The sequence below is a fragment of the Lontra canadensis genome, unplaced genomic scaffold, assembly GCF_010015895.1.
Source record: "Lontra canadensis isolate GAN:19392208 unplaced genomic scaffold, GSC_riverotter_1.0 scaffold27, whole genome shotgun sequence".
NCBI classification, from domain to species: Eukaryota; Metazoa; Chordata; class Mammalia; order Carnivora; family Mustelidae; genus Lontra; species Lontra canadensis.
The window spans coordinates 3,801,799-3,827,573 of NW_022631021.1; the positions used below are offsets into that span (position 1 = coordinate 3,801,799).

The 25,775-nt window shown below is 38.7% G+C and overlaps 1 protein-coding gene across 4 annotated transcripts in view; it reads right to left on the reverse strand.

The window, feature by feature from the left end:
* The window catches only part of KCNQ5 (potassium voltage-gated channel subfamily Q member 5), a 523,469-nt gene that overhangs the window by 113,301 nt on the left and 384,393 nt on the right, over positions 1 to 25,775 (reverse strand). For all 4 annotated transcript variants that reach the window (XM_032864363.1, XM_032864365.1, XM_032864364.1 and 1 more), the window contains exon 3: positions 19,352 to 19,478. In XM_032864363.1, the coding sequence (XP_032720254.1) occupies positions 19,352 to 19,478 (127 nt within the window). The remainder of the gene's footprint in view (positions 1 to 19,351; positions 19,479 to 25,775) is intronic.

Genomic DNA, 25,775 nt, shown 5'->3' on the forward strand with positions numbered 1-25,775 from the left:
AGATCGAAATCCAAAAAAAAAACAAACCTGAAAAAGATATTCTTTAAAATATAAAAATAAATGAATAAGGAAATATCCTGGTAGAAAATTGGACAGAAGGCACAAATACAAATTTACCTTAAGAAGAAGTAAAAATGGCCGATACACATATGGAAAGAAGTTCTTTCTAAGTTCTTGCTTTGAAATTTAAAATGGTAGCAGGCCCCAGTTTAATCTATTAAACTGACAAAGATTATAAAATGAATAGTCAATACCAGCAATGAGAAAGAAGAAAAATATTTTCATAGACATTTTGTCTTAGAATAAAATGGTATAACTCTTTGGGGGGAAAATTTTGGCATTATTTGCCCAAAGTATTAACTACTCATAACCTGTTATTTTTCAGTAATTTGCTTCTAGGAATGTAATCTAATGAAAAAATTGTGGTTCCCAATACAGGTTTGCACAAGAATGCTTATTATACTACCATTAATTATGTAAAAATTAGATATAATCCAAATTTCTAATAAAAGTAGATTTATCAAAAATGATATGGTCTATCTATTCAGAGCAAGCCCTATGCAGCTCATGTGGCTGAGCCCCAGTCCTGGCTCTGCTTCTGATCAGCTAGGTTACCCAGGTGAAGTTACTCAATCCTCTGCCTCCATTTCTTTATCTGCAAAATGAGAGTCATAAAATTACCTATTTCATAGAGTTGTTGTGAGAACAAAATAAGTTGGTGCATTTGAAAGATCCCAGTACAGTGCTAACACATAATACCTTTTTTTTTTTTTTAAGATTTTTTTATTTGTTTATTTGACAGACAGAGATCACAAGTAGGCAGAGAGGCAGGCAGAGACAGAGAGGGGAGGAAGCAGGCTCTCTGCTGAGCACAGAACCTGATGCAGGGCTCGATCCCAGGACCCCGAGATCATGACCTGAGCTGAAGGCAGAGGCCTCAACCCACTGAGCCACCCAGGCGCCCCAACACATAATAAATTTTATCTAATTTATTATTAGTAGTAGTAGTATCATGGATAACTATGTAATCACAAAACATCATGTGTTAGAAGAATATTTATTAGATGAGAAAATGTCTTCTCCAATATATCATTTTGTAAATAAGTGATTACATAGCAGGATACATAGATGATCCCAATTTTGCCTTCAAAGGATTTTGTGCTCTTACAGTATATATCAAAATAAATACTGTCAGTACCTATGCCTGCATGCTAACAAGGATTATCTTTGGGTGGTAGGATTATGTGTAAAATTTAGTTTCTTCATACATATCTCTTTTTTCCAAATACTCTATAATAAGCATGCGTTGTTTTTGTAATGAGAAAAGGAGAACTATTTGTTTAAAAGAAGAAGCTATGGCTCAGGAAGGTCAGCACATTGACCAGGTAACTTATCAGTGGCAGGAAAGAGAAGGGAAAAGGGCAAAATTTACTGACATGGAGCTATGTGTGGTGCGTAGTACACAGAATCTATTTCAGCCCTTCTCTATAATGGCTCTCCAAGGAGGCACAGAGGTTGTAAGTGTGAACTTTGTGTGAGAGAGCCCAGGTATTCCTGGTTCTGTCCTTTCCTAGCTGTGTAACCTCGAGTCTATTAATCTTGCTGAAGCTTGGAGTCTTTACCTATAAACAAGGACTAGAACCATTTTCCTCACATGGCTGTTGTGAGGATTAAATGAGATAATATACATAAGTCTCTGAGTCTGCCTTTATGTGCCTGACACAATGTTAGATCCTTACTTTAAAAGAAAAGTATTTTAGGGGCGCCTGTGTGGCTCAGTAAAGCCTCTGCCTTCAGCTCAGTTCATGATCCCAGGGTCCGGGGACGGAACCCCACCTTGGACTCTCTGCTCAGTGGGGAGCCTGCTTCCCTGCCTGCCTCTCTGCCTACTTGTGGTCTCTGTCTGTCAAATAAATAAATAAAATCTTTAAAAAAATAAATGAAAGAAAAGCATTTTATATACATATACATACTTCCACAGATCATAAATTGTTCCTAAGAAAGTTCAAGAATCTTACCCAAGATCATTTAGCTTGTAAATGGAGCCAAGAATCAAATGCATGTATGTCTTATTACAAACTGCTTACATTTTGTTCCATACTTCTGTTTTGATAACTTTTCTCTAGTCAGACACCAGTAAAGAGAGATGCAGGCACTCAGTCAAAGCCTACATATGAAATTCAAAGAAGTAGTGTTTTTAAGAATAGGGAATATTGGGGCACCTGGGTGGTTCAATTGTTAAGCGTCTGCCTTCTGCTCAGGTTGTGATCCCAGGGTTCTGGGATCGAGCCCCACATCTGGCTCCCTGCTCCATGGGAAGCCTGCTTCTCCCTCTCCCACTCCCCCTGCTTGTGTTCCTTCTCTTGCTCTCTCTCTCTTCCAAATAAATAAATAAATACAATCTTAAAAAAAAAAAAAGAATAGGGAATATAATGACTTGCAAACAGTTGGCATTTAGATAAATTTAGCACAAATCACATAATGAACGATTTTATATGTTTTAGCTTGTCCCAACCAGATAGCAGAACATAACAGAATGGTCAACCTGTCCTATCCACGTGGGACCATTTCTGCATGGATTTGTAATTTCTTAGTGCCTTATATATATCATACACCAGATGCTTTATTGCCAACAGAGCAGCAAGACAAGGAAGAATTAAAATATGTGGTTCCACTTTATTTGCCTATGTACACAACATTCTAACCTCTCAAAAGGAACAGAGATGTGTGGAACAAAGTGTGAAAGCATAACGAAAAGTGATCTATACCTAGTTCACCCATCAGTTCTGCCATTAACTAGTTTTGCCACCCCTTCTCTCTTGGGGCTGGTTTCCATATCTTCAAAGGGAGATGCATTGAAGTGAAAAGTGGTCGGGGAACTTTGTAACTCCAAGTTCCTATAATTCTAAGTTGTACATTCTTTGTTGGGACATTAAATGGTTGGATGGTGATGCACTAGTGGGACTGTTTGGGAAATGATCTTTCTCATAGTAACTGTGAAGGCAGTTATTTCATCCGTGTACCAGTTGATTCAACAAATAATTTTTATTGCATGATGGCTATAAGCCGTGCCCTGGAGATAGAGCAGTGAATGAAACAGAAGGTTTTTCTGCCTTCAAGGAGCTTATGTTCTATTGGGGTAGACTGACATAAGGCAAGTCAGTAAGTACAGAATACAAAGCCAGATAGTAACAAAGTGTCTTGAGAAATAAAAGAAGCAGAGCAGGGGATGGAGACATAGAGGAGAGGGAGTGCTATTTCAGATGGGATGGCTAGGGAAGACTTCTCTGAGGAGATGATGTTCGAGCCCTGATCTGAAGAAGTGAAGGGCTGATTGTGACCTTATCCAGGAGGAAGCACTCCAGGGAGAAAAATATAAAGACCATAGGCAGAAGCATGGTTCTTGGATTTAGGGGGAGAGAGAAAGGTCAACTTAGTCTGAGTGGAGTGAGGAAGGGAGAGGGCCCTGGCCAGATCACGGTGGCTTTGGCAAGAGCTTTACACATCCTTAGAGTTGGGAATGGGTTTGGGGCAGAAGAGCGCAGGATCCCATTTGTATTCTACAAGATTGCTCCGGTTGCCTTTGGGAAACGGAACAAGACGGGGCTGGACGGCAAGAGTGGAAGTGACAGTCCAGTTAATAAGCCACATGATGGTCTGGACAAAAGGGAGAGCAGTTTTAGAAGAGCAAGGTTCAGTGAGGAGGAGCTGAGAAGGAGTTGGATTTGGGACACGCTGTGAAGACAAGGATGTCAAGACTTGCTGAAGGGTTGGTGGTGGGGTGTGACACAAAGAAGGGAGGCTGAGGGTGACTTTTGGGGTTTTGGCCTGAGTGACTGAGTTAATGAAGTGCTATTTACTGAGATGGGGAAATCCTGTGGTTGGGGTAGGAAAGCAGAAATGACGCCCATTTGAGGGGTAAAATGGGCAGTTCAGTTTCGGCCTTGTTAATTTTGAGATGCCTTCTAGACATCTGGTAGACAGCAGGTGAGGCTAGAGCTCAGAGAGAGAGGTCAAGTCTGCAGAGTCAGGCAGTAGGGGTGAGTGTGTGTGTGTGTGTGTGTGTGCGCGTGCACGCGTGCATGTGTTTCATGCTATAGGACTAATCTCCAATATTAGTAATATACTGAGACTTTGCTTCAGAGTGTGACTACAAATATTTAATTTCATATATGGGGTACAGATTGGAGGATGTAAGGAAGCTGTGTTTCTGTTATTTATAAAACAGAAAAGAAGCATTTGTCCTCTGAGAACCATTGTAATGAGTAGGAGGCAAACACAGCCTATTTAAGGCACGCCATAGTATCTTGAGTAAATTACCTAGGTGTGATCCCATCAGCTCTTAATAAATCAAAAGATGAAGAGTCACGTGTATTTCTGGATATTCAGAACATGTTTTAGGGCAATGACACCATGGCTTTATCTTATGTTCCTTGATACAGAAAGTACAAGAAAGGCTTTTAGAAGCAGCAGTTTCCCCACGCTGATATCCTCAGATGTTTAAAATGTTCTCCGAGTACCTACTCTCCTGCATACCAAACGCCAAACCTGCAGTCAGTTTCAGTTCAACAGAGCCTCATGCCAGTATTTGGCTACAAGTCTAAAAAAAGATTTGGATCTCCACCAGTGAATGATCAAGGTTGAAACTGCTGCTGGAAACCCCCTAACATCCTATGATGAAATCCAATGCTAAGGTAGCTCGTTCAGTGTCCTAACCTGAGTGTTTACACATCAGTCAAACAATGCCACTGCAGGTTTAAATTGACTGAGTAAAAACAAAATCCTAGCTTTCAATGCTCCCTTTTTGCACTGACTCTAAGCAGCTGAATGACACGGACTCTGAATCTTAGCAGCCAGCTATGGTTAGTATTGGGATTTGTAATCTTCTCTCGAGAAACTCGATACCCTATTTCCAGATGACAAGCAGGTGTGATTAATCATCACCTACTACTAAAAGTTTTTGAAAGAATATCTTCAGGAAGTTCTTTGAATAGACCGTGCTATTTGGATTTTGCAGATGGAGATGCCATTTCAGCTAAAATGTCACTAAGCAAAGGACACCTATGGATGGCAATTCATTCTAAAAATTATCTGGGGAAATTGAGAATTACCTGGTACACCTGGCTCTCTTAATCTTTTTCAATGCACAATCTGTTATTTTTAGAAATAAGAAATGGATAAAGTTTAGGCTTCTGGATAATCCTTAGGGATAAACACTGGGGTGTGAAAATGGACTTTTCCTTCTGTGAAGAATGAAAACATAGTGCTTTAAAGGAGTGAATTTGAGTAACTACCTGCCACAAATAGACACCTGAATCTCATTATAATTTTGAAAATCCTAATTGGTGCCATGTACAGATCTATGATGTCCATCTATCTGTATCTATAGGGGAGTTATTAACCAAATAGATCTTGTTTAATTACATGTCGAAGTTCCATCTTTAATTATAAAATCCTTGCCAAATTTGCCTTCATTGGCACCACACAAGAAGTTTTAAGAACTTCAAAATTCCACATTTGCTTTTATGTGTTACTGGTTATGAACCTTACAAAGTATATAGCAGTTCTTATCTATGCTTAAAAGGAAAGAAATAGCGTTCCAGAGAGGCTCATAAAAGATAATACAATGTTACTTCCAGAGACAGAATTGGAATTCCCAGCGACCACCTCTGGAAGCTGCGGCTCAGATTGCAAAACATATTGCCTCATAACAAATCCTAACACTGAGGGAAAATCCCACTTTGGACTCACTTTCTTTTCATTATCAATTCCTTCCTTACCGTGATGAGCTTTTTGAATAAGACACGCTCTGTTTAAAAATAAAACAGGGTTTATTGAAAACATGTGATGCTATAACCTAGGAATCCTTTATAAAGAGGCTGGAGAGGATTTGACCAAGTTCGATACCATTCAGGAGCAGGATATTTTCCCACAAACCAACTGTGGAGAAGTATCAAGAAAATGTAAGTCAAAAATAGTTTCAGATGTGCACATTTTAACATTATGACCGGTAAATACTCCAGAAAACCACAGAAACTTGATAAGAGATGGATTCTTAAGTCACACGATGGCAAATGTCCTGGGGATTAGCTAGAGCACTTTGATCTCCAAATTCCAGACACAGATTTGGAGTCTGCGGTAGGGGCTAAAATCAAATATTTAAAACGTTTTGCAAAAGGCAGGAGTAAAAATATTGAGAAAAAGGCAGCATGGGAATAGAAGAGCCTTGTCTACGAATACAAGCAGGCAAAATGCGCACTTTTAAAAAAAATGTCAGCACATTCACATGACCAAATTAAAGTAGGGAACTGAAGCAATTAGACAAAAAAAAAAATGCAGGCAAAAATTATTCTTCTGAAACCTCCTGATAACCGAGGCAAAGGTGCTATTTTCTAGCATTCATTGCTTAGATAACTGCCACCCATTTTTTCTTTATTTCTTCATATTGTTCTCACATTGTGTGTGTAGAGGGTGCAATGGGGTTTGAGGTTTTGCATACGAATGTCTACTGGCTGGCAATGTTTTGAATTTTTTAATCCCTCAATACACATTTATTGTGGCAAGAAAATTCGAGGAGCTGGTTATATAACAGTAAAGGGTATGGATAGGGCATGGGTGGAGGTGGTCGAGGCAAATACCTTTGGCCCACACAGGGGGAAAAGACAGTTGACATAGAAGACACTGAATGGAGTGGCCCCAATCTCGGGTGATGGATGCTATGACAGGAGGAAAACAAGAAGTGTAGTGCAGAGTCAGTTTACCTAGTTAAGGGGTGAGGAAAGTCCTCCTGGGGGAAACAGGTTAAGCCACAATTGACAACCAGTCAAAAACAAAGCTACAAATTGTAACCCCCTCTTGTTACCCCAACATCCTTTAGGTACCATAACACAACCATTTTTGTGATGATCACACCTAAAGAGCTCCAGACTCAAAGAGTTCCTGGTGTGGTTTCTTCCCTTCCTTTTTTAAAATAAAATTTATTCTTGTTTAAGATATGTAGACTCTCAAATTCTAAAAATTTATTATTGAGGAAGATAATTTGAGAAAAGAACAATCAACAAAACATCCAAAGAGGTCCTACCAAATTTTTTTGGATTGCATTTATCAATTCTGGGATTGATGAGAATACACGGACACCATTACTGTTGTAATTCAGTTTACTATCACTAACAGCTGAGTGTGTATTACACGCCAGGCCCTATAGGAAGCACTTCGCATTTATTACCTCACTTAATCTCCTTGGGCAATTTTTGAGAAGATATGACTGAAATTCCAAGTTTGAAAATAAAGATACATATGGAGAGCAAATTAAGGCAAATGGTAGGTCACCTTTTAGAATAGGGTTTTGTTAAGAGAGTTAGAAATGCTATTGAAATAGAGAGAATGCTAAATGTTATTTCAGCTTAGGATTGTGGACGTTCATGTGAACATCCGATGGTAGGTTATCTTTGACATTGTCCTTCTTTGCAATGATAAAAATGCCTTGAGTGAGATTTTGCACAACTGTCTCTTATATGAACGAATCAACCCAAATACTGCTATGCACGGATAATAATAGACATTTACACTGTAGGCAACAGTTCTTTTTTAGTTTTGAATAGTTTTTATATTGTTTAAGTATCAAAATGATATAAAGAAGTAAAAAAGAAAGCCAAGAAACAGCATCTTATCTACAGAGAACAAACGGATGGTTACCAGAGGGGAGGTTGGTGGGAGTAGGGAGGACATAGCTGATGGGGATTAAGGATGCTCTTGTTGTGATGAGCACTGGGTGTTTTGTGGATGTGTGAAATGACTATATTATACACCCAAAAATACTATTACACTGTATGTTAGCTAACTGGAAATAAGTAAGAACTTACAAAACAAAAAAGAAGTAAATGATGAGAAACTTATTTCCCCCACCTGTTCCCATTCGCTTTGTCCCTACCCATTCTTCCAATGTTGCTTTATAGAAATAAAAGCAATATGAATATATACTCTTAGATTTTTACACAAAGAGTAACACACTCTATATGCTATATGACAATGTTTTTTTCTTTCACCTAATATATTTTGGGTCCTTCTGTAGCTCTACAGAAAGATCTTTATTGCATTCTTAGTTTATTCAGCTATACTGAATAGTTACTATACACTGATGGAACTATTAGGAAGTAGAATTCCTGGGTCAAAGAGTAAATGCTATGTAACTTTAGTAGATATTGACACTTTTTCATAACAGTGATACCGTTTTGCATTCCTATGGAATATCAGTGCCTCTTTACTTATAGTCTAACTGAAAAAGACTGTGGCCAGATTTTGGATTTTTGCTCACCTGATAAGTGAGAAAATGTTATCATTTTTATTTATTTACTTATTTATTTTTAAGATTTTATTTGTCAGAGAGGAAGAGAGTGAGTATACCAGAGCACAAACAGGGGAGGGGCGGGCAAAGGGAGAAGCAGGCTCCCTGCTCAGCAAGCAGGCTGTTGTGGGACTTGGTCCCAGGACCCTTGGATATGACCTGAGCTGAAGGCAGACACTTAACCAATTCAGCCACCCAGGCATCCCCCATTTTATTCTGCAGGAATCATCCTTTGAGGTTGCAATGTGATTATATTATATATAATATATATTGTATTATATCCTCTAGCAGTCAAGCATAACTAGTATTGGTGTCAGTAAAGTTTATTTGGATAAGGACTCTCTACAAAGTAAAGTTAGCTTTAAATAATGGTGCTTCAGGAATTTTTGCAGTATTGACTTTTTATATTAATTGCTGCCTCAATACTTCATCTACATAAACATCATATTTACATTCATTTGCCAGAGCATGAAGAACTCCTCCTTCATGGGTTAAATTTTCATTTGTTTCTTGACCAAGTGGTTAAATATGAATTTCAGAAACTACTTATTAAAATAATTTTCATAGAAAAACAGAGAGAGCAGAAACACATATTTTCTATGAAAATAAGAAATGCCATTTAAGTCAGCCTAGATGTAATTTACTGTCATGAAATGATCTAGGCATTTCTATATTTTAAAAGGAATGGTCATGCTCTGGAAAACAGTTTGGAAGATTCTGATAAACATACACTTATCACATAACCCTATAATCCTACTCCTGGGTGTTTACCCTGGAGAAATAAAAACTTATGTTCATACAAAAATTTCTACATGAACATTCATAGCAGCTTTATTTATAATAGCCCAAATCTACAAACAATCCAAATGACCTTTAGCAGGTAAATGGATGAACTGTGGTACTTCCGCATGATGGAATACCGTTTCAACAAGAAAGAGAAATGAACTATTGATACATACACACAGTGATCTGGATAGATCTCAAGAGCACTATGCTGAGTGCAAAAAAAAAAAAAAGCCAATTTCAAAAGACTGAATAGTTGATCGTATGATTCCATTTACATAACATTCTAAAAATGACAGTTATAGTGATGGAGAACAGATTGGAGGTTCCCAGAGTTTAGGATTGGGGGAGGGAATTACTTTGAAGGGATAACACCCCAAATTTCTAAGGAGGATGGGAAAGTCTGTATCTTGATTGTGGAGGTGGTTAAATTAATTTATACATGTGATAAAATTTCATTTCAGTGTATATAAAAATTGAGTGAATGCAAAAATTGTGAATAAGAATAAGGTCTGCAGTTTAGTTAATAGTATATATCGATATAAACTTCCTGGTTTTGATAATTGCACTATACTTACATAAGATGTTATCATTGGGGGAAGGTGGGTGAAGGGTATAATGGGTACATGGGAACCCTGTGCTATTTTTGCAATTTCTAACTAAGTATAAAGTTATTTCAAAATAAAAAGTTGAAATAAAGGCCAGATCTTAGGAAGATGACCATTGAGAGAAGGAACTGCACTTTTATGATACTCTTTTCTTTTTCTTTTAGACTTCATATTAGTTAATGTCTGTTGTGGGGTGTGGGGAGATTTGGGGGTAGGAATGAGACCTCACCATATGGTTTATTTATTTGTTCCTATGCCACATGGGAGTTGTGCAGGGAGATAATGTGGTGTCACAGAAGTCAGAACTTGATGTGCATCTATCTCCCCTTCCTCCCTCCCTCTCTTCCTCCTTTCCCCCTTCTCTTCCTTCCCTCCCTCCCTCCTTCCTTCCTCTTTCTTTATTGATTCTCTTGCTTATATGCTGTGTGATCCTTGATAAGGCCCTTATTCCAAGTTTCAGTTTTTTGACATATAAAATAGGGATCATAATCTCTTCCAACTTAGTATGATTATTAAGAGTTATGTGGGATAGTCCATAATCATGATTTACAACTTAAACCATGAAATTTTATTCCTATTCATGTAACACCAGGTACCCAACTCCTAATTTCTTGGTATTTTTAGCTTCAAAGGATGATTTCTTATCTAAATACAGCTTTTAAACTATCATCTCTTTTCTAATGTGCATGCAGGAATAGACAGTGGATGGACTGGCATGGACACAGCCACAGTGAATTAGTGGAAAATTATCAAAAGCAACAAATGAAGTAAAGCCTCACTCATCACCTCCTTTTGTTTCAAGGAAGGCTATAAGTTGTGCATTTAACTCAATGGGGTTCTTGCTTTTACCCCAGAAGGAGCATAGAGGGGAATTTTGCACGATTTTCAATCTTACTATTTAAAAAAAAAAAAAAAAAACCAAAACCTTACGTTTTATTTCTGACAAAAAAGGTGGTTCCACAACATTTTCAAGTGGAATCTTTGCTTATGTTTCAAAGTAAGAAAAATCAAAAAGTCCTTTGTGAACTGTGGCCGGGAGAATGAAGTTCATCTTTCCTGGCATCAGACAATAATCAGAGCATGCTGAAAATGGGGATCCTGAAAAGAAAGTTGCTCATCTATATAACACGGTCTCTCACCAACCTGTTAATGAATTCATTTTCCCTGCGCCTTCATTATTCTTCCGCGTGTAGATTAAACGGATTATAGTGTAATTAAATTTGACTCTTGCAAGAGGCAGTGCTTTAGAGCTGTGAGCTGTGGGGAGGCTGGTGTTCTATTCCTAGCTTCACTGCTAACTTAAGGGCTGAGCACAAAGCACCCCCACTTCCCGGAGCCTCAGTTTTTTTCTGTCTATGGAGGGAGATAAACAACATCTCAGAGGAACATGGTGCTGCTTTATGAGTTCTATAACTAACCGAGCTCCAAATTCCTTTATAGAAAGGTACTCTTTGAAGAATTAAAGATGCATTTATATTGTTGTTGTGACTCTTAATAGGAATAAAGCTTTAAAATCTAATTTTAAAAGCCTCCTACTGCACAGTACATTATCCACGTTCTTAAATACTGCAATCGGCTGTGCACTGAGCTGCTCTGCGGTATTTATTTAAAAAAAAAAAAAGGCAGCCCCATGAAGACATACTGTAGAAGATTTTCAAAGCCATGTGCAGTGGCTTGAACTGCAGGACTTCCTCTGAAGTTAATGGGACTCATACTGGCAAATTCCAAGCACCACTTTGAAAATTTACCCCATAGTGACAGTTTAACTCTTCTTATTGATCATACGTCTTCGGATAATATCTCAAGGCAAAAAGAGACCATGTCCCAAAGGAAATAAATAATCTTTAATGACATAAATCTGCATTGCAACCATCATAAGAGGATGCAGCCAAGTCCTCTGATAAGAAGCCCTTTGGGAACTGCTCATTGGTGATGGTTACCAGTGGGGCTGTAAAAAGATTTTCCATGACACGCTCCTAATTGAGTTGCTCACAGAAGATAACACATTTTCTTTTAATTTTGAAATGTCATGTTTCTAAGGGTGATATGTACCGATGCATCGAAAAGTCAGAGGGAATAGATTTACATTCTTCTGAATAAGTAATAGTTTAGGAAGGAATGATAGGTAGTTCAAACAGGTACTAAAAAACCCCAGAGCCTTATATAGCCACACTTTTCATTGCCTGACCAAATTTTTTCTTTTTTTTAAAAACCCAAATATTCACCGTTAGACCTTTCAGAAAGCTATTGGATGCTTGGTGGGGGCCCATCTCAAGAAGCTGTCTTGCATCAGGCAACTACTGTATGCCTGATGCAAGACTATGTATGTACATAGTCCTCAGGGTGTGATGGTCCCTCCATCATTTCCTACTACTCTGTCCTGCTCATGGAACTCCAGCCACAATGACCTTATGTTTCTTCCTTATATAAGCTGTTGGGTCACAAGAATATTTGTAACTACTATCCCCTGGCCTGGAAAAATCTGGCCTAAATCTCATGAATGGCTTCTTTTTAATATTCAGGTCAACTTGAGTGTCCACTCCTTAGAAAGACTCTCTTGGGCTGTCTAGTCTAAAGAAGACCCTCATCTCTCTGTTTTATTTTTTTCTTTGCATTTATCTCTAATTGACACAACCTTGTTTTTAAAAAATTTATCTGTGTAGGGGCGCCTGGGTGGCTCAGTGGGTTAAAGCCTCTGCCTTTGGTTCAGGTTATGATCCTAACCAGGGTCCTGGGATCGAGCCCCGAATTGGGCTCTCTGCTCAGCAGGGAGCCTGCTTCCTCTTCTTTCTCTGACTGCCTCTCTGCCTACTCTCTCTCTGTCAAATAAATAAAATCTTTAAAAAAATTAAAAAATTTATCTGTGTATTATTTTTCTCCATCCACTAGAAGATTGCTCTACAAGGAGGCCCTTGCCCACTTGGTACAACACAGACTCCCCAGCATATGGAACCATGCTTGGACATGGTGGATGTTGTATAAATGTTTGTTGAATGACTAAGCTCAAAACCTCGGGTATCTTTTGCTTCTCTGTCTTATATAATCAGTCATGATATTCTATATCTTTCTTACCAAGACTACTTCTACCTCCACCACCTTTGTTCTGTATCAGCATAATTAGTCTCCCTCCTACCAGTTTTGCCTTGCTCTAAGGACACAGGAGAACATACTCTCACAGGCAGGTACCTTGTTTTATTCATCTTTGTGTCTCTTGCACCAAAGATCATCTTTGGCACATAATAAGTGTTCTGTGAATGATTTTCTTACATATCCATTTGCTAGTATGTAATACTAGTTCAATATATCATAGTGCTCTACTGAAATTTATAGAAGGTGTGGGAAATAATCTTTAACTATTCATTTCCATCTAAGGGCACTCACTGTCTATATGGTCAAGACATATCAGCTAATCAAGCTACTTTATAAGTTCAAATTTGTACTAAGTCAACAATTATCTGTTTAGACAAGTCTCTGTACAGTTTATAACATTAACAAACAGTAGAAGACGTTTCTGGGAGTAATATCACTTCTCTGGCAATATCCCCAATTAGGAAATACCCAGAGAACTTTATGATAACATTGCTCAAGAAAGTAAGCAATCTGATACAAGGCAACTAAGTCTATTTTAGAGCCCCATTTCCTTTTTAGGTTAGAAAGCTGCAATAGATAACCTGATTTAGTTGATATAATAATGCTGATACATAAAGCCAATACTGCAATTAATATTTTGTAAAGTTTGGCTTCTCATTCAAAGATCTTGGATTCCTAATGATGAACATGAAAATATCAGATTCTTTGTTTGTAAGTTAATGGCAGTGGGCAAGTTTCAATTAAACTTGATTTTAAAATACAAGTAAACAATAAGGGCAATCTTCTTACAGTTGGGTAGTGTGGTACAATGGGAAATAAGTTACCTGGTCATTGTTCTGGACTTCTGGCATATAGCTCCTAAAACCCTTGGAATCCCTGGAGTGGTATCTTTTTATGCTAATAAGATGACTTGTACCTGGGGGTCCCTAGACAACTTCAGGATGATGGCTGGTTATGAGAAAGAACAAGGCATGATTAGAGAGTTGGAAATTTCAGTTCTACCCCCAGACATCAGGGAAGGGAACAGGGCTCAGAGACTGAATTCAACGACCAATAGCCAATGATTGAGTTAATTGTGTCTATATAATGGAATCGCTATGAAAATCTCTAAACCACGGGGTTCAGAGATCTTCCAGATTGGTGAACATGCCAAGGTGCTGGGAGGGCGGCATGCGTGGAGAGGTTACGAAAGCCCCATGTTAGCCATTCCTTTACCTCAAGTACTTAACGCTATGCATCTCTTCCACTTGGCTGTTCTTGAATGGTATCTTTTATAATAAACTGATAATAGTAAGCAAAGCACTTTCCTGAATTCTGGGAGTCATCCAGGTGAATTATTGAACCTGAGGTGGGGGAGGGCTATGGGAACCCCCAAATGTGAAGTCAGCGTGGCTGAAGTGTGTGTGGCCTGGCATCTGAAGTCAGGGGTTGGGAGAGTGTCTTGTGGGACTACCCTTCATCTGTGGGGTGTGTGCTAGTTCCAGGTTAGCATCAGAATTCTGTGGAATGGTTGAACACGAAGTTAGATGAATCTTGGTTCTTTCACCTACTATATGTCTTTTTTTTTTTCCTTAAGATTTTATTTATTTATTTGAGAGAGTGAGAAAGAAAAAGACCACAAGCAGGGGGAGCTGCAAGCTCCCTGTTGAACAGGGAGCCCGGTGCAGGACTCAATCCTAGGAAGCTTGATCCCAGGTCCCTGGGATCATGACCTCAGCTGAAGGCAGATGCTTAACTGACTGAACCAGCCAGGCGCCCCTTACCTACCATATTTCTAACATTGAACAAGCTTCTTAAGCTCAGTCTTACTTCATCCTTTGTGAAAAAGGGTATTATAATACCCATGTAAGATTAAATAAAGCAATATTTATAGAGCGCTTAGAGCAGCACCTACCATATAGCAAGTCTCAATGAATATCAGCTATTAACTAGAAGGACTGAAATGACTTTAGTGTTCTGTGATGCATGAATCTGATGGGATTTAAGCGTTTTTAGATGGTCCAACCAATCACATGGACGGAATCTATTTGCACTGAAGGAGTCTGAATGCTGAGAAGTAAAGAGTGGAAGTAGAAGAGTAAATGACCCTCGGAAAATCATCTCAGAGACAAGAATTTCTACTAAATGAGAGGAGAGATGGGAAGATCTGGAAAATGACATGGTTCAAGAGCAAGTCTCTTAGAACAAAAGATGGGGAAGGCAGAGAAATGGAAACATGATGTTTCAAATCTTCAGTTTAGAAGCCTGTGGCGGTTCAGGCAGTCTCTGATGTAATTTCTGAACACATTAGTGGCTGCAGTTGCCTTTTAATAAGATGAACTCACAGATATACTAGGGTGGCCTTGGCTGTGTGGTTGATTTTAATAAGGGCTTCGATTTGGTTTTAGCCAAAGCAGAAGTTGGTTATATTTTTCCTCATTAAAAAAAATACATTTTCCTGAGTGACTATTATCTCATGTCAAAAGCATATATGCTCAACTCATGGGGGAAACATCTATGCTGTGCTTCGCCTCTTTTGTCTTCTTGTGGAAAGATTACACTGAAGGAAAACTGTTAAAATGGGAAAAAGAAATCAAGTTATATTTAGCATCAAATACAGATCCAAGATTAATAATAGGCTGATTTTTTTCTGCTTCCCTGAGACGCACACTGCAAGACCGAGAAATATGGCTCTGTTATATCTGTCTTTAGAAAGAGTCACCAGAGAATCCAAAAAAGCCACTGTGAGAAGTAATTTGTTGGCTTCCTGACACATCAGGCTCATTATCGTGATCTAAGTACCCGGCTTTGGTACTATTTGCAATTTTCAGGGAGGTCATTAATGAAAGCTAAGAAAAAGAATGACTAAGAAGTCAGTCTTGGAGGTTATTTCACACATTCTCGATCCTGAGGCCATTGAGTGAGCGTTTGGTGTTTGAATGTAGAGAAATCATAAAGTAGCCAGTCCAGATAAGTGAAGGGCAGCTTGGGTAGTCAACCCCAAAATATACTTGACTCTCCAAATTGCTAACACAGTGGTTATTGCCTATGGCTGTAGACATATTACCTCAAAAGAGCCTTCAAGAAGAGATGTAAATTGAACACAGAGGTATAAGGAAGAATTCTGTAACTCAAGATCAAATTTTACCAGTTTTCAAAGCAAATTCCCCAAACTAAGCAGAGATAAATCAATATGGTAATAAAAGAAAGCATCTAATTAAAAAAAAATCTCGAATAAATTTTTTTTCCCCCTTAAGTTAAAGTTGTTCAAAATGTGCCATCCAAACACAAGTATATAATGATTTTGTGATTTAAAATGCTCCTCGTTCTGGTTAGGATGCAGGGCTAGAGAGGGTAGGCAGGTCAGGGGGGTTAGTTCTAGTCTTGGGGACTCAGCCTGTGGGGCATCTAGCAGCTTGTGTCCACAAACTATCAGCTTGGTCGGGCTCAGTTCTGTATGAGGCTCGCTAACTAACCACGGCAGTAGCTTTGGTCTGTTTCCAGCTAGAAAGAACAACATTGATGTGCCCACAGAAAGCATTTCCACCATTGAAGAACAGCCAGGCCACCACCGTCTTTTCTATATCCTTTTTCCGAATGCTGAAAATTGCTGAAAACACTTGGGTGTGTATTTGGCATGTTGAGAGTAATCAGATCTTACAAATGCATGGAGCCTTGAGAGATCAGCTCCATTTGCAAACTCGGAGCAGTTTTCACAGAGAGATGCGAGACACGCTATTTCCTTTTTTTTTTTTTCCCCATTTTACCATAATACATTAGGTTGAACAAGGGAATTACAGGTTTCACTTTACATTGCACTCTATCATTTTACCACTGGTATCAATCACTTTTATGGGCCTATTAAACAGGCCTAGAATGGGTTTCCACAGTCACCTGCTATAGCCCGCTGCCTTCAGATAGATGACATTTGGTTCCTCTGCGTGGCTTAAACTTTACCGACTTCACACTGAAGAGCCCCATTTGAACATGCTCCACTAGGACATCAATTCGGCTGGACCGAGACAGGTCCAAAGGTGAGGAAGATTACAGATATCCCAGCATCATTTTTAGAACCATGTATTCTACCAAGACCACAAGGATCTGAGACAGGAAGAGAACAATTAAGGGACAAAGATGTGCTGGAGGTATCTAGAGCTGAAAACAGCTATCAAAAGGCAGCAGGCATCTGGGAGATAACTTTCTTTTTAGGTTGGAGACCAGAAATATGCTGACATTACCACTGGAATTGGAACAAAGCCAATTTTTAATTGGTTTTAAAATCTAGAATGGAGGGCCGCCTAGGCGGCTCAGTCGTTAGCCTTTGCCTTCCGCTCAGGTCATGATCCCGGGGTCCTGGGATTGAGCCCCGCTTCGGGCTCCCTGCTCAGCGGGAAGCCTGCTTCTCCCTCTCCCACTCCCCCTGCTTGTGTTCCCTCTTTCGCTGTCTTTCTGTCAAATAAGTAAAATCTTTAAAAAAAAAAAAATAAAATCTCGAATGGAACATTCTTGCAGTCACCCATGAACCGACGTCATCCTGTAGAAGCTGAGTGAATCTTGGCCAACCATCTGCCCTGTGAATTGTTTTATTTGGGCCCCTTATAGGAGAGAAAGTATTTGTGCAATAGTTTCACATGAAGTAAAAGTCCTTCCGGATGTCTCTGGAGCACAGAATTCAAAAAGAGAAAACGGTCTCCAGAGAGAAAAATCAAATGCCTTCATGGATATGCCTTGGGATTGGGTGAATCTGCAAGTCTGAGAGTTACTACCTTGTCTCCACCTTACATAATAGCTTCCGAAAAGGACTGAGGACAGGCAGCAAGACAAACAGACTGCATAAGTATTTCAAGATAGGTTTAACTTAGAATTTTACTAGATTCACCATTGTTACTCCAATGCTTCACACACAGCCACATCTCCCTCCATAAGGTTTGATTGACTGGATGGTGACCCTTTCAAAATGCGCTTAGACTGAAATGAACTCAGTGGCAGTGTGTGTGGGGGGCCACCCTTTCTCCCATCCCCAGGACAGTGCTTCACCCTACACAGCAGGGATGGAAGGAAGGATTCTTCTCAACAGTGCCCAGAGAGGAGCAGACACTTTCTTCAATTCCCTCTGAAGGCTACCCTGTGGTTATCACAGGGAACAGGGGGAAAGGAAGAAACGAAGGAGATTAATTGGCAATTCCTGACACCACAAATGAAATGGAATACAGGCTGTTGATGAAGATAGTCAGACAAGCTCATAAATAAAAACATACTTCCTCAGATGGGAAGTAGTTGAAATAAGTCAGCCTCACCAAGAACTTTTAGCATTTGGGTTTGAATGGCTGCCAAAGAAATGGGAAGAAAAAAAGAGAAGAAAACCAAATGTAACTTTTATACAACAACAACAGCTTTTATATCTAGGGTTTTCTCACCCCCACCCCCCAAGGAAGAACATTCTATTTTTTAAAAATAGGCTATATTCTTCAAAAATGTTAATGTTCTACGAGACAAAGAAAGGCTGAGGAGCTGTACTAGATGGGAGGACACTAAAGGGAGAGGAGCGCTCAGCACAGCAAGTCATCCTCGACCTGACCAGCACTGGAGAGACAAGCATGCTGTGAAGGACATTATTAGGTCAACTGATAAAACAGGAACACAATCAGCAGATTAGGTGAAGTATCGCATGAATGTTCAATGTGTGGAAGGTCATGTAAAAGAACAGCCTTATTCTTAGGAAATCCACACTGAAACATTTAGGGATAAAGAGCTATGAAGTAGGCAATTAACTTTAAAAAATAATGAATTAATTTTGAAAACTGAGATTGGTTTTCAGTTTTATGGTAGACTTTTAAATATATTACTGGGAGATGCCAGGTCTCCAGCCCAGAACTCTGTACGGCATCATCATGAAAAAGGATAACTTCAGGCTGGTCCCCAGGTGACGGAATCCCCCTGAAGCTGCAACAGCCAGAAAGCCACAAAGAAGTGGCGTTCACTCGGGGGCTGCCTCCAGGTACCCAGGCATAAAGTGAACCACACTTGTAATCATTCTTGAGGCATGATGACTGACACGCTTTATCAGGGCTAATACACTGCTGTCTGCTCCAGGTGACTGAGAGCTTAAAAGGAGTATTGCTCATATTGTTGAGCCAAAAGGGGCTTTTATACTTATTGAAATCAATGCTTACCTAATTCAGGACACTGCTGAACCATACACTTCTGTGTAACTTAATTTGATACAAGTGGATATTCTAGAACCAGACCGTCTGGCCCAAACTGCCAGCTCCATCACTTTCTACATGTATGACTTTCAGAAACTTATTTCACTGCTCCTTGCCTCAGTTTCCTCATTTGTAAAATGGGGATAAAAAAAAATAACTGACCTCATTGGATTATGGTGGGGATTAAATGAGTCGACACTTTTAAAACACAGAAGTGCCTGGCCCATAGTAAATATTCCAGGAATGTTATCTTTGAATATTGGTTAAATATTGCAAAAGAGAAGACAGAAGAAAAAAAGATGTAGTGCCATAGATTCATTATCTAGGACTTTGATATTCACCTATAACACAGAAAGGTTTTCGGGCAAATCTCAGTCTTCCTTGCCATCCTCTATAACGACAACAGCAACCCGCAGACCAGATTCGAATGATGAACTCCAAACCAAAGACGACAATCATCACGAACTCCTAAAATATGAAATAAGACATGTTAGAGAGAGGTGTTACGGAGCAAACCACAGCAAGAAGCTCCTGGGCATTTCTGGACATTCAGGCACCTCATCTGAAGTATAGCTGTTAGTGCCCCGAGTTAGCCCCTCTTCTTCAAGGCGAACTAGCCCTGGAGCACACGTGACCCTACATTGTTTGCACTTCCCATCACGGCATGCCATTCCTATTCAAGTCCAACACTGTACGAGTTTAGGAGTCAGCTTTAACACTAAATGTGCAGGTTGAATTACAGCTCTGCCTTGTGCGGCATATAGAGTGGAACTGACGTCAGCCACCCGGTAACATGTGAAATATCTGAAAATCAGGAGGGGACCTTGAAAACACAGCTTTACACTTTTACAAAAAACAGACTTTTATTCTGCTGCAAGAAGTGATATAATCCTTAAGTCCTTAAGAGTCGTTCTCAGAGAAAAAGAAGTAAACACATGGAAGGATACTGAGTTCTTCTGTTATGGTGTCAAAATCTTATAAGACAGCAAGTTTCAAAGGCATTATTGTGTGTGTGACACATATATTCTTTGCCTGAAATGAGACCCTGATCTCCAGATTTGAAGCTTGTTAATGCTTCTGTTGTCTTTTGGTGAGAGATACCCAGAATATAACACCTGCTCCGGGGAAATGACTGAGATTATTTAGGAATAGCTGGGAGTGAACCCTGGGCAAAGACCAACTAACGTGGTACGTTAAGTAATGGGTCATAGAATGAGAAACCAAATGGGATTTGTAAGAATAAAGCATCTCTGGAGCAAGCGTGTCATAGTCACCTTGTTGTCCCTTTGGATGGAGAGTCACTGAGTCTACCAAAATTTATTTTCCTTTAAAAAATAATTCCCTTTCTTTTCTTTAAACAAGGGTCGACTTAGCATTTATAATGCAGAATGATGCGCATTAATTGATTTCTATTATAATTAATTATAAAAGGGATACATGGTCTTTATTAAAACATTTAAACATCACAGAAATAATATAAAGCATAGAAAGTAAAGATCCTAATCTCCCATCCTGCATCCCAAGATAAAAACTGTTATCAAATTTAGAAAAATGGCATTTTTGTTGCAAGTTTCAGGCAAATGTCTCTCTCTTCAGTTTGCACATGTGATAATATGTCACACTTTTGCAGAGCCCAGGAGAGAGAGATTATTCTATCCTGTTATTTTGTACTAAGTAACTCACAAATATTTCTCATGATGAAAAATAAATCTCCACTGTCATCGCTGCTTACTTATAGGGACTTAAAACTTAAAACTTGTGTTTTAAAAGTGTAGACTCATTTAATCCCCATCATGATACTTACGAGGTATTTTTTTTAATCCTTACTTTATGAATGAGGAAACTGAGGCCAAAGTGCCAGACCACCTGTACTCAATCCAGCACACCTCTCCACACAGAGAAAACATGACCCAAGATGCCCATGTAGATTGCCTGTGTCCAGTCTAGTTTTCATGGCAGGTCCACTTTTTCATCTCTGCCTCTAACCCCTACTTGTGCCAGGAAACTCAGCACACCACTGGTGAAAGGTCTTATTCTAAGGGATACCCAAGAGCTTGAGCAACAATGCACATCAGACAATGGTTTTTCGTTTTCATAGGAATGGATGACACCAAGAGATGCATGGTCATTATTCTGAAGTAAGGCAGGCCACCACTGTACCGTTTCTATGTTACACTGAGGCAGGATAGACTACACCCACAAATTCTTTACTCAGGGCCCATTATTCAGGAATATTGCTTGCAGCTGGGTTTTTTTTTTTTTTTTTTTCATTAGGGGGAAATATCCTTCATTTCCAAATAAAATAAGAGGAGGCTGTAATTGAATCTTACCACAGGGTCACAATTTCTGCCTTGGGCGAAGTATACTAGGGTCAGAAGTCTCTCCTTATTAGACCATTACTTGGTGTTCTCTACAAGGGCTAAAATTATTTTTTAAAGATTTATTTGTGTGAAAGAGAGAGAGCAGGCACGCGCAAGCAGGGGGAGGGGAGAGAATGTCAAATAGACTCCCTGCTGAGTGCAGAGCCTGCCTTCGAACTGATCTCACCACCCTGAGATCACGACCCTGAGACCATGACCTCAGCCGAAACCGAAACCAAGAGTTGGACACTTAACTGACTGAGCCACCGAGGTTCACCTAAGGGATAAAATTTCTAATCCTTGGGTCAGCAGCAATGGAGATGAGAACTCAGCAGATGACTGTGGGACATTTCTTTCAGGCCTGGAGCTCAGGCTGTGGGGGATGTGATAGGGAACAAAAGTATGAAAACCACTTTGACCAAATTCTGTCTATTGGTTCCTAAAATATCCACTTTATTTCAGTTATAAGGAACAAAATGTTATTGACTCCGAGAAGGGAGAGCATCCTGAATCTGACAGGTGGGGAATAGATGTAATGCCGTGTATTAAATCTCCAGAACTTACTCATCTTGCATGACTAAAACTTTGTATCCTTTGACCAAAACCTCTCCTTTCCCCCTATCCCTCCAGTACCTGGCAATTACCATTCTACTCTCTGCTTTTGAGTTTGACTTTCTTAGATTCCACATCTAAGTGAGATGATGCAGTACGGTCTTTCCGTGTCTGATTTACTTCACTCAGCATGATAGCCTCCAAGTTCATCCACGTTATTGCAGGTGGTAGGGTTTCTTTTTTTTAAAGGCTGGATAATATTCCATTGTAATGTATACTCCATATTTTCTTTATCCATCTGTGCACTGAGGGACACTTAGGTTGTTTCCATATTGAGGCTATTGTGACTAATTCTGCAACAAATATGGGAGTGCAGTTATCTCTTCAAGATTCTGACTTCATTTCCTCCAAATACATGCCCAGAAGTGGGATTGCTGGATCATAGTTATATTTTTAATTTTTGGAGGAACCTCCATACTATTTTTTGGAGGAACCGCCATGATATTTTCCATAGCGGCTGCACCAATTTACATTCCCACCAACAAGGTATAGGGTTCCGTTTTCTCCACATCTTTGCCAATGTTTGTTATCATTTGTCTATTTGGTAATAGCCATTCTTACATGTGCTGAGTAATAGCTCATTGTGGATTTATTTATTTATTTCTAACACATGATATGTTATTTGCCCCATGGGTACAGGACTGTGAAATTTCAGGCTTACACACTTCATAGCACTCATCATCATTGTGGTTTTAATTATCAGCATTTCCCAGATGATTAGTGATGTTGAATGCCTTTTTAGATACCTGTTGGCCATTTTCATGTTTTCTTTTGAGAAATATCTATTCAGGTCCTTTGCCCATTTTTAAGATCAGGTTATTTAAATTTTTTTTTTCTTAAAGATTTTATTTATTTATTTGACAGAGAGAGATCACAAGTAGGCAGAGAGGCAGGCAGAGAGAGGGGGGGAAGCAGGCTCCCTGCTAAGCAGAGAGCCCAACGTGGGGCTTGATCCCAGGACCCTGAGATCATGACCTGAGCTGAAGGCAGAGGCTTAATCTACTGAGCCACCCAGGTGCCCCAATTTTTAAATTTTTTTAAATTAAAAAATTTTGTTTGCTCTTCAGTTATGGAAGTTCCTTATATATTTGGATATTAACTCCTTATCAGATGTTTCATGTGCAAATGTTTCCTCCCATTCTGGAGGCTCTCTCTTCACTCTGTTGATAGTTTCCTTTGCTATACAAAAGCTTTTTAGTTTGATGCAATTCTACCTGTCTATTTTTGCTTTTGTTGTCTATGATTTGAGGGTAGTATACAAAAAGTCATTGCACAGACCAATGTAAAGAAGCTCTTTTTCTACATTTTCTTCTAGCAGTTTTACAGTCTTGGGGCTTACATTTAATCTTTCATTAATTTTGAGTTGATTTTTATATATGGTGTGAGAAAAGGGTCCAGTTTCATTCTTCTGCATGTGAATATCCAGTTTTCCCATTCGTGGTAAAACTCTCCACAAGTTAGGATTAGAGATTTATTATCCCAATTTGATAAAGAGCATCTAGAGAAAATCTACAGCTAATGTCATAGTTAATGGTGGAAGATTGAATGCTTTCCCCTAAAATCAAGAACAAGGCAAGATGTTAGTTTCATCTCTCTTATTCAACATAGTTAAATAATACAGTCACTTTGGTAAGGTAAGTAAAAGAAATAAAAGAAATAAAAGGCATACACACTGAAAAGGTAGACATAAAACAGTCTCTATTTGCAGATGACATGATTGTCTCCAGAGAAAACTGCAAGGCATCTTCAAAAAAAAAAAAAAATGCTTAGAACTAGTAAGTGAGTTCAGTAAGGTTGCAAGATTAAAGATCAACATACAAAAATCAATCACATTTCTGTATACTAACAATGAGGAGGTCAAAACCAAAATTAAAAGCACAATATTATTTATAACCATTCCAAAGAATATAAAATGTTTAGGTATGCACTTAACAAAACATGTAGAAGATATGCATGCTGCAAATTATAAAATTTTGATGACAGAAACCAGAAAAGACCTAAATAAATAGACATACCATGTTCATGAATTGGAAGGCTCAACATAATAAGGATGTCAACTCTGCATAAGCTGATCTACAGATTAACAAAAATTTTATCAAAATCCAGGCAAGCTTGCTTGCTTGCTTGCTTGATTTTAGAGAAAGAGAGCATTTGTGCATGCAAGTGCAAGGAGATACAGAGGGGGAGGGACAAGGAGAGAGTATCTGAAGTAAACTCTCTGCTGAGTGCAGAGCCTCATGTGGGCTCTATCTCAGGACCCTGAGATCATGACCTGAGCCGAAACCAAGAGCTGGACACTTAACCAACTTAGCCACCCAGGCACCCCTCTGCAAACTTTTTTTTTGTAGACACAAACAAACTTACTATAAAATTTATATGGAAAGTCACAGGCCCTAGAATAGCTTAAAAATATCCTGAAAAAGGAGAATGAAGTGGGAGTCATTAATTTATCTGATATTAAGGCCTACAATATAGTTTCAGTAACAAGACTCTGTGGTATTGGTGGAGACACATACAGAAAAATGAAACAGAACAGAGAACTTAGAAATATACACAGACAAATATGGATTTGGATAAAGGTACAAAAATATGGGTTTTTTAAAACAAAGGTAAAAAGCAATTCAGTAGAGGAAGAAATAGCTTTTTCAAGAAACGATGCTGGGGCAATTGGACATCGATATGCAAAAAATATGAACCTTAATGTATATCTCACACTTTTAATAAGAGTCAATTCAAAATAGGCCTTAGCCCTAAATGTTAAAGCTATAAAACTTTTAGTAGAAAACACAGGAAAAAAATTTTGGAATCTGTGTTAAGCAAAGAGTTTTTAGAGTTGATATCAAAAGCATAAGAAATAAAGGAAAAAAATGATAAACTGGGCTTCATCAAAAAAGAGGTTGAAAAGAAAAACTATAGACTGGGAGAAAATATTTGCAAAACACATATCTGACAAAGATCTAGTATCTAAAATATATAAAAACTCTCAAAACTTAACAGTAAAAAACCCAGATAATTCAATTAGAAAATGGGCACAAGAAATGAACAGATATTTCACTAGAGATGATGTAGGGATGGCAAATAAGCATGTGAAAATATATTCAACATTACTGGCCATAAGAGAAATGCAAATTAAAACCACATGAGATAACACTACACACCTATCAGCATGGCAAAAATAAAAAAATCATGTCCACACAAAATGTCGGGGAGAATGCAGAGAAACTGGATCACTCATGCATTCCTGGTACAGCACAAATTATTTATAGAAGAAAACAGTTTGATAATTTCTTAAATTATATATTAAATTTTATATATTATATATATTAAATTTCTTAAATAACTAAAGATGTAGTTATTATAAGATTCAACAATTATACCCTTGGGCATTCATGCCAAAGAAATAAAAACTTAGATTTATACAAAAACCAGTACCTGAATATTCACAGTAGATTTATTCATAATGACCCAAACCTGGAAACAGTCCAGATGTCCTCACTGTGTGAATGGTCAAACAAGCTGTGGTACAGCCACACCAGGGACTACTACTCAATAGTAAAGATAAATGAACTACTGATACACAGAGCAACTTGGATGACTCTCTAGGGAATTACACTGAGTACATTACATTTTTGAAATGAAAGAATTTTAGGAATGCAGAGCAGATTACTGGTTGCAAGAAGTCAGGGGTGGGGAGAGAGGTGGAAAGGAGGATGTGAGTATAGTTATTCAAAGGCAACTTGACAGGTCCTTGTGGTGATGGAGCTATTTGGTGCCTTGACTGTTGTCTTGACAT